General features: G+C 43.2%; 2 protein-coding genes across 4 annotated transcripts in view; one reads left to right on the top strand and one right to left on the bottom strand.

Annotated features, from left to right (window-relative positions):
* MED12L (mediator complex subunit 12L) overlaps nt 1-10,373 on the top strand; it is a 162,609-nt gene that overhangs the window by 84,960 nt on the left and 67,276 nt on the right. The window lies entirely within an intron of this gene.
* P2RY13 (purinergic receptor P2Y13) lies at nt 5,116-7,783 on the bottom strand. The gene is made up of 2 exons (XM_083442955.1): nt 7,647-7,783; nt 5,116-6,219 (listed from the first exon to the last, which is right to left on the bottom strand). Exon 2 carries the CDS (start codon nt 6,202-6,204, stop codon nt 5,194-5,196), a length of 1,011 nt encoding a protein of 336 aa, XP_083299081.1. The 5' UTR covers nt 6,205-6,219; nt 7,647-7,783; the 3' UTR covers nt 5,116-5,193.

Below are 10,373 nucleotides of genomic sequence, written 5' to 3'. Positions count from 1 at the left end.
AAATCAGGCCCACAATTAAAGCGTGCTGGCTTCCAAGTTCTTTACTCCTGGACTGAATGGTCTGAGCCAGGAAGAACTTGAGTGACAAGCTGTTTCAGCCTTAGAGGTGACTCATGAGCTAGCGTAGGTGAGATTTGAAAACTTGGGGCTCACTTCCTGGCTCTGCAGTAAAATTAAAGTGACAGACTGTGATTCAGTTGTGATGGCACTGTAAAGGGTTGGGAAACATGTTTTACAGGTGCTTACAGAAGTTCTATTTCATACTATTTAATTAAATAAATAATAAAAATTCTGAAAACCAGCAATAATAACAGAACTGTTTCCCCCAACGGCAGATGTTTTGTGATATTGAAAGCAATGGGGAAATTGCGTTGGGAAGTGTGGAACAGTATTTGCTTGATGGAATGAGGTCTAACCGCCCTGCAAATAGATAGGAATTAATCCTCAATAAATAGCCAGCATCAACTAACCTCCCCACAATCTTTGTGGTGGAAAACATTCAAGATGACCATTCCGTAAAAAGATGGTGTTGAAGTGACCATAGTCCCTCAGTTGCTAAAAGCATTAATTGTGGGCCTTGGCCTCAGTCCTGTATACCTGAAGGAGCGTCTCCACCCCCATTGTTTAGCCCGGACACTGAGATCCAGTGCCAAGGGCCATCTGGCCATTCCCTCATTGTGAGAAATGAGGTTACAGGGAAGCAGACAGAGGGCCTTCTCGGTAGTGGTGCCCGCCCTGTGGAACGCCCTCCCATCAGTTGTCAAGGAAATAAGCAGCTATCCTATTTTTAAAAGACATCTGAAGGCAGCCCTTTTTAAGGAAGTTTTTAATATTTAATGCTGTATTGTTTTTAACACTCGATTGGGAGCAGCTCAGAGTGGCTGGGGAAACTCAGCTGGATGGGTGGGGTATAAATAATAAATTATTATTATTATTGTAGATAACTATAAGTAGACAATTTACTCCAGCAAGGAACTGAGGGTTTCTTTTAAACCTTTCTTGGGCCATACTACCCCTGCCAGGCCTTGTCTCTTTCCTAAAGAGTGGAGAGTTTAAAAGGTCTGGAACCCATGTAACATCTTAAATGTCCAGTCCCACCCTGTCTGTTGTCTGTGTTGGTGAGCAGGTATAGGGAAATGTGAGGTTCCTTATTTAGAAAAGAAAACATCCCCCTTCAGGGGAATCTGGCTCAGGAGTTGTGCTCCTGAGTGTCTCTAATTCAAGGGGGTCCTCAGTGACTTGGGCTTGGACTTGGGTTCAGCCCCTCTGCAGCTGGTCCTCTTAATATGGCTGGTTCATCCTCCTCTCATTCTGGGCTCCTGCATGAGGTGGGTTGTAACACTGTACGGCAAATGTATTTTTTCTCTCTGTTCCGCTTCATCTCTGAAAACATGTCAACTCTTCCTTGCAAAAAAAATTTTGCCAGCGCAATCACTGCAAGGTGGAGCTACCACACACTTATACATCACCAAAAAAGGAGGCAATGCATCACTGAAAAAGAGGACACAGACCTACATATGTTAATTAAGACTGCAGTCTTGTGGACACTCATGGAACGCAGTGAGCTCCACTTCTTTGTATAGATGAGTATGTTATAATAATTGTAATAGATTTATAATACATCTCGCCACCGTGACTAGATGGGCTGCTGCCTGGGTGCTATCTGTTGATGGGCAACCACTATGTATGGGAGAATTTGGGATCTTTAAAATTAGACTGTTCTGGGTGGTCAGATGCAGTCAGGTCATACACAACCTGTACCACTGGCCAGAAATGGGTATGAAGACAAATTTACTCCCCCCCCCCACCTCTATATTTCCGTGTTTTGTTAAGAAGGCCGGATACTTAATATCCAATGAAATGGATAGATTAAGTTGTATGCTTTTCTGATCTCCCCGTAGAATGCATAACTGCATAGGCAGACACACTGGGGATTCATGAATAGGTGTTTCCATGGGTGTAGCTATGGCAGTTCTGTTAATATACTAATGAAATTTACAGTAGTCTATAAACAGTTAAAATTGAGCCCTGTGTTGCTTCTAATCTGGGCGCATAGTTTGCCGACTCGCAAGCTGAGGCTTGTTAAAGCCTAGTCAGCATATAATGGAACGCACCATGTGGTTGGTAACATACATGCTGCCAATTGCAAAGTTAATGAGAAGAGGAGGGAGAACCCTGCAAAAGAACCTATGATGGCTTTCAAGTTGACAGTATGGTGCTTTGTTTTCTTCTTAGCAGCAATACAGCAGCAGCAGCAGCTGTGGTCTTTTAGATATTGATAGATGGACATAGGGTATCAGGTATGAGGCAGGTAGGCATGGTTTGGTCAAAATGAGCTTGTGTGTCAAATGTGGAGGCTTGGCAGGCCCATGACCTTGAGGTTCATCACCCCATTCTACTCCCATGCATTTGATTCTTAGCTTATTTTTTCTTGCGAAGTTTATTTTTTCTTGTGCAAGAACACTGTTTTTAATGGTCATCATGTTAATGCAGTTGGTAAAGGGAGGTGGTTCACTTGTTGGGACTTAATGTGTGATCATTTTACTTTTTACTTCTGTGCATTTGTTGAAAGTTGCCCTTGCAACCTTTGTAGATCAAGCAACAAAGGAATATGACAACAATGGCACAATTAATTAATTGCATAGATGGAGCCCTGTTCAGTCACGAGCTGCAGTCTGAGGACTGCACAGCCCACATAGATGTAAAGCACAGTTCCTACTGAAGTGGTAAACAAAATGTTTTGTTTCCCTTGAAATTCCCCACCTGCATAATAATAGTTGTGTGAGATATTTATGATGGATTCAAGTAGGGAACAAACTGTACTTGCTTTAATAGGCATAAAAGCTACTGCGCCCCCCCCCCCAAGAAACATGTGACAAGTAAACAAGTATGTTGTGCTTTATTTTGGTTGGTTATATTATGGACTTTTTGATGCAAGCATCTCTTCCCTATCTCTCTGCCTCACTGCCGACATTACAGAAACTGAAGGCCTTTCTACTGCTGACTATTAATGGGTAGGCTCCCCTTATCTTGTCTCACTTCTAGCTCATTTTTTTATTGCTCCTTGCAAGCTCTTTAAAAAACACTTTCAAGCCTTTTCAAGAACTTGCAAGGAAATATTGCAAAAAAGTGAATAGATTGACTGACACTCTTTACTTTTTTCCCTTCCATTCTCCCAAACTTTCCTGGCAGTGGACAACAGCACCCAATGTCTTTGTCTGACACTCTTCCGTCTCTTGGAGTGCCTAGAATTCTGCAATGATTTCCCAAGGATCCTGTGTCTGGGATGCTGTTTTTGCAGTGTTCTAGGCACCTCAGTGGAAGTAAGGCAGGGAGAGAAATAATTTGCTCATAACATTGCTATTGACCCTTGTCTACTCCCAGTAAAGTGTCTGTAATGGGAGAGGGGTCAGGCTGCTGTTGGTAGTACAAACAACAATACAAGCTCAGGCCCAACATTCAGAAAAGTCTGGACTCAATTTCTGTTGGAGTAAGGCATTCTGAACTGGGAGAATTTGCATTCTGAACCACCCCCGCCTGCTGGGTTAGAATTGACTATACAGAAATGCATAAGCAGAATTCTGCTTTATCTTCACTTTGTTCCAAATACTTTCTCTATCAAGAGTGGCCACTCAGGGCTTCTTGGCTGTAAATTTGGCCAAGAAATATAAGAAAGCAAACCTTGCTTGAGGATATTTTTTATCCTACTGTAAGGCTAGTGTTTCTCATTTCACCACTCCAGTAGGAACTAGAAGCAATCAAACAATTCTTTTTTCCAGAAAAAGTTAGAAGTTGATATGCTTAATTTAACCTTTCATCTTGCCCTTCCTCACTATAAAAAAATAATATTTGGCATCCCTCGCTGAAAGTTGAAAGAAGTTGAAAAGCAGCTGATTCAAGCATTTCACATGCCTTTGGCGCACCCTTGTTTTAAGGAGCAACTGTGTTTTATATCATGGTTACACCCATCGTTAAGTTTAGGCCCCTTACTGTTGTGCAGCATGTCCTGCCAGCACATATTTACCCTCTATATTAAGTAGGTAATTATCTATTGCCTATAACATATAGGAGAAAATAGTTGTTGGCATCTGTCTGTCTCGAGACACAGTGGAGTGAGCCTCCGGGGGGTGAAGTTAAACCGCTGTGTTAGCAGCGCTAAGTGACCTCCCTGAGGTGCAGGACTGGGCAGCACGTATGAAGGTCCCGGCCTGCCCAGATGACAAGACCCCCCTCTCAGCCTCACAGATGTGGTCCAAAGGAAAGCAGAGTCATATGTTTGGCATCAGCTTGGCTGCCGGAGTTGCTGGAAGGAGGCGTACAAGACGCCATCTGACTGTCTTAGGGACTCCTAAGGATTTCCTCCTTAGCCTTTTCTTCTCCTGAAGATATCCCGCAAGGCAGTAAATGCTTAGGATCAGCGTTTTCCTTTTCATAGATGGACTAACTTCCCAAGTAGATGAGATTCATCTGCCCCTCGCTTCCCTCTACAGCATGTGCAGAAACCACCTTCTTGACCATTGGACCCACATTTGGTCTCTACAGCATGCATGCCATGTAGATCAGCCTCTGGCCTCACTATCTCTTCTATACACTTCTCAGAGCCCTACCAGTCCCTGACAGTAACAGACTACTTTCCATAGGATGCAATCTGTAGAGCTCATTATCACATAAGTATGTGATGGTGACCATTAGCATATCTGTCTGTCTGTCTCATTTAGTTTCAGTGTCTGGGTATTAGGAATAGCTGTGCCCTCTTCACAGAAGAGTACAATGGGTTAAGAACGTAATTCGTTCTGGAGGTCCATTCTTAACCTGAAAATGTTCTTAACCTGAGGTACCACTTTAGCTAATGGGGCCTCCCGCTGCTGCCGCGCTTCCACCGCATGATTTCTGTTCTCATCCTGAAGCAAAGTTCTTAACCTGACATACTATTTCTGGATTCACAGAGTCTGTAACCTGAAGCATCTGTAACCTGAAGCGTCTGTAACCTGAGGTACCACTGTACATTCAATTAAAATGAATGGCTGTTAGTGTCCATTCACTCTAATTAAGTCACTCCTTTGCTGGCTAAAATTTCAATCATTCAGAATGGAATCACATCAAACAACAACCCACTTGAAACTAAAATGCATTTTAATTTGACAGCAATGTAGTGCAAATGTTAGAATAAGAAGTTGCCACCAACCAAGATGTCTATGTAGATATTCCAGTGTCCAGTGCAATAGTTTGATTTTCTTGAGTTGTATACCTAGATTTTCGTAATTTAACACAAAAAGCCTTTTCAACAAATTGTCGGCACAAGAATATGTATATCAGTGGGTCCATACATATGTTTGCAGTTGCTAACCAGAGGGTGCTTTCTTTAACAATGTATAGTTGGTTCTGCATACTGCAGTCAATATTCTTGCCAATCTGGCTAAGAGTGTAAGGTACTCGGGCGAAATGAAAAGGGCCAAAGCAGATGAAGAAAACAGCTACAATTATAAATACCTTGCTCTTTGCCCTTTGTTTGATCTTGCACTCTTTTGTCTGGGTTTTTACATAAGAGCTATAGATTTTTTTAGCAATAATTATATAAAACAGGAGCATTAAGATTAGCACAGTCCAGAAGATGAGCTGGCATATGTAGTTGACAGCTTCATGCCACTTCAGTCCCAACTGATTCTTCAGGGAAGCACACTTCCTTACAGAGAGACGTGTGGCTTCGCGGTTTGACAAGATCATGTTTGGCAAGGAGAGGGCGAAAAAGAAGAACCACACAGCGCCAGAAAGAATTTTTGCTGAAGTGACATTATGCAACCAAAACTTCCCAAATGGCCGAACGATCTTGAGGAACCTGTCTAGCGAAATCAGTCCAAGGAGCACTATGCTTATGTACATTGTCTCGTAGAATATTACAGCTGAGAAACGGCAGACGAAAGCTTTAAGTTGCCACAGCCCAAGTTCTGAATCCGTCAGAATCTTCAGCGGCAGCATCAGTGTCATTACGAAATCAGAAAGCAATATATTCTTAAGGTACACGTGGAAACTCGATGTGGTCCGAATCTGGAAGAAAGCCAACAGAGCCAAACTGTTCAGCAGAAATCCAGCAAGGAAAAGAATGCCGTACAGGACTGGGAATACCACATGCGCTATCCTGGTGTCTCGGTGGCATTGTCCAGCCAAGGATGATGTCCCATTGGAGATGCTGAGACTTCCATTCATGGCTTGAAAGAGAGACTGAGGAAGAATTATTTAACAGAAGGTTAGAACAGCGGCACAGAATGCTTCTAGGTTTTGGAGAAGAGGAGTGGTGGCTTAACTCCGTTCTGCTATCACTTCCCCTGCATTGTTCAAGACACATGTTTGCAAAGATAAAACACCTTAGTGTGTGTATGGAGGAAGTTGTGGTGGGAAAGTGGCAGCCAGGTTAGGAAAGTGGTAAAATTCCCCCATTTCACTGCTGCCGCTCCACACTAAAGTGTCTTTCCTCTTAAAATCCTAAGGATCCTATATGAATGCTAACACTTATTGGCCCCCACCCCAGTTGCATGCATAGTTCCTCAGGCAATAAGGACATTTGTAAACAGTTTATAAGGAATTTATGAACAAGTATATTTTCGGGTGCTAGGTGCACCCGAGTCCCTCAAACCATACAGAGTTTGCGTCACTTAACCACAGGATTAGCAGGTCCGACGTAGGTAGCGAGGGTCTGTCCTACATTATTAATGACTTTTAAAAGTAACTGCATTCCAGAAAACCCCAAGGCTCCACCTCATGTTTGGAGCTACTTGTTTCTGCCTCTGGATCATGGCCACTGAATTCAGAAAATAACTCAGAAGACTCTGTATTGTACCCCCAGCTGGGACAACCCCCACCCCCACCCGAGGCCATGCTGTAAATAGGCTCCAACAGAACTGAGTAGAATAGAAAGCTCATTCTAAACATGATTGAAGTGGGGCAAGAGTGTTTTCAGAGGGGCTCACAGTTGCCACCCACCTTGCTGAAAATGTCCCCCAACACATTCAGACTTGTGGGGGAAAGGGTCTTCTTTTGGCTAATCCTCTCTTGCTGACTACAGTTTCCAGGAAGATCTTCTCCAACCCTGCTCCAGCAATTAGAAAAGCGAAAACACTCTTTTTTTCAAGCCTAATCACTGGAGGAGTGGGAGAGTATTTGTATGCATGCATCTGTGTATAGGAGAATGTGTGTGCTCTCTCTGTGTGTGGTCACACCCATCTCTGGCATACAGCTGCTGTTAGGTTGTCAATCAAGAGGGAATGTGTCCATGGGCTGAAAATGTGTCTCCATCCGTCATGAAAAACCAACCTTGACTCCTTGGAGGGAGGGCAGGATAAGAATGCAATAGTTTATCTGATTTAGCAAGTCAGTGCTAAATCTAAACAGTGCTGCTTCTCTAGATACCTTCTTGTGTTCGGTAGTAAAGCATTCCATTTCATTGTGCTAACTAACTACAGCCTTGTTACTCTAGACAACAAAGGAGATTATATGTCATCCTTACCAGTGTAATTAATATACTGACTATACTGGCAGACTTTAATTTTTTTTCTTTTTCTTTAAAAAATAATAATTCTGTGAATTAACATTTCTAAAAGTAGCTTGTTAATAAAGATCTTTAAGACAAGCAGATGACTAAAATAGCTTACCTCTTCTTGTAGGAAGACGAGGCGGCTAATCCAGGGCTATGCAAGTGTAGTAACGTTAGAGAAATTTGGTTTCACAAGCAGTCTTGCATCGTCTTATACTTACATTTCTTCTTCCTCATTTTTTTTTACCACTCAGGTTCCCCCCCCCCCCTCCACCCAGCCACAAGCCTCAATGAAGGTTTTCAAACATCAGTTGGCTGGTCTCATCTTATTCAGTGTGTTTTTGTTTGTTGAAACATTGTTAATGCCTATGTCTTTTAATTAATATATTTTTGCAGGCTAAGTGCCACTGTACATCAGCAGTCTTATCAAGCTGAGTCTAATGTTATACAATGTTTAGTGTGCATGCATATGGACCACCTAGAAGGGGAATAGTCAATGTAGTGTTCTCCAGAGGTTGTTTGGCTCAAATCCCATCAACTTCACCCAGCAAGACCAACGGTTGGGAATGATGGGAGTTGCAGTCCTTTATATAGCCTGTGTGGTCCATTTTCCACACTGACTTGCAGAGGTTCTCCTGGGTTTCATATAAGGGTCTTTCCCAGCCTTATCTTAAGGTGGTTTTGTGATTTGAATTTGCTAACCTTTGCATGCCTCTACCACTGGCTTACTGCCCTTCCCGCCCTTTTCTGCTTCACAACAAACTATAGTTTGGTTTTTACATTTAACTATAGTCTTTGCTTGCTCTCCAAACCATGATTGCCTTCAAGGCAGTCAGCTCATGGAACAGGCCCAAACATCTGATCTTAGGCTGATAAGTCAATGAGTGTGTGGGAAGTGTTCTCCCAACCAACCTTGCTTCCTAAGCAATGGAGCACAGGTCTTCAGGTCAGGATTCACAGGTGGGTCATGAGACCATCCCAGGTGGGTTGCGGCAAAGCTTTTGCTGCCATATTTGGCTCCAGGTAAGGCTGACCAAACCAAAGGAGCACTACCTGTGTTGTCTGGACTAGAACACATTTTTCCAATGAGACACTTGTTTTACCCTTTTCCATGGAGTGCTGCAAAATGCCAGGAGAAAGTCAAGAGCCTTTTTCAATAATGCTTGTAGCAAGGGAACTCTCTATGGAACAGGAACACTAAGTTCCGTTTCTATTCTGTTCTGTGGCTTTCTAGACTTTCCCCAGAATATTAACTATGCTGGACACTAGAACACAGACGTGTCCACTGTGGTAGATAGAATGCAGAAGTGTCTGTTGCGGTGGGTGCAGCTTGGCTGCCCAGCGGTTGCCATCATGGCAATCGCTGGGGGCCCAGGAACTGATGTCTGGCTACAGGAAGTGAGATCTAGCAGGAACAAGGATGCCACACCATCCTCACTCCACTCCTTACAACCTGGGCTGGTTGGGAGGAAAGTTCTTTGTTGGACATAGAGGGTAATCCAGTTACAGATCTCTCTGTACAGTTGCCAAGTTCTTAATTGCTTGAGTGGTCCTGCTTTCATTTCCATCCTCCCTGAATCACATACTCCTTTCTCCCATTTCAGACCACTTGCCTGCTACACTGGTTTTTATTTAGCAGTAATGCTAAGGAAACACTATGTCTCTTACTCTGTGAATTGCCATTTTGGGTTTAATATTGTGCATTATTAGCACCATTTTAAAATCAAAAGTGCACATGTGAAAGTGGGCTCTATGTTACGAGTTGGGAGCCATAGGTGGGTCTCAGGTCTGGATCAATTGAAGTCCACTGTAAAAGTAAGTGGTAGTATTTTGCTGGAATTGCAAAGACTTTGCTGTGGATCAATCACTCCTTCCTTCTTTCAGTAGCTCATTATGAAGCTCTTTAGTCACCAAAGCAATAAATGCTTTGGAATATAATTAGGAACATACCAGCCTGGTTGTACCAGGCTAAAGGCCCATGCAGTTCAACATTTTGCTTCACATGGTGGCAAACAAACAAGGCATGAAAGCCCTTCCCTGCTGTTGTTCCTTAGATATTGAGTGGCACACAGCCGTGGTGGAGAACCTCCATCCCTTGGCCTTAAATAGTCCTGGCAGGGGTTCCCAGTTAGGCCTTTCACCCAAGCTGTGGCCACCTGCCCTACACCTGACATCATCCCTGACATGGCTGGGATTGGCTGCACTGCCGTTGGCAGAGTTCTCTGCCAGCGCCAATCAGCTGACGGGCACTGAGACGGAGCCCCTTTGAAGGTTCACTGACATACTGCCTCTGAATGTGCGACTTGTGTAGCAGGTGGAGTGCCCTTGTGTGACCTTGCCTATTTCATATAGCAGTCGATGTTTCCAGATTTTCTCTGTGCTCTTTTTAACTTTATGGCACACATACTTCTTCTCCTAAAGCTGCCTGTGACGTAGCAGTCATTTGTGCACGGTTAACTGAGTTAACTTTAGCACGGAGACACAAAGTCTCCTAGAACAAATTTCCCTTACAGCTGCATATTTACAAGAATAGGCAGTGGCCTATTTCTGTTCCTTTGGTCACATGAAATCCTGTTTGTGGTCCCCTCTTGAGGAAGCACAGAGGGGAGCGAATTGCACATCAGGGAAACTATCGCTTCCATTGGCCAATCTGCAAACTTCTGGTGTGAGAAATGGTTGGCACGGAAAAAAAGAAGTAGAAGTGAGAATAAAATTTTAGTCGAGGTTATCATGTGTGGGATAATGCGTTATTTAAGTTTAATCATATGAAACATCTTCAAATTGTAATTATAGGAGACAGTTGATACCTAAAATTCTAACAAACATGGTGTGATACTATGAGGCA

The sequence above is a fragment of the Podarcis tiliguerta genome, assembly GCF_965153285.1.
Source record: "Podarcis tiliguerta genome assembly, chromosome: 5".
Taxonomy (NCBI): domain Eukaryota; kingdom Metazoa; phylum Chordata; class Lepidosauria; order Squamata; family Lacertidae; genus Podarcis; species Podarcis tiliguerta.
This window is presented reverse-complemented; position numbering and strand designations above follow the sequence as displayed.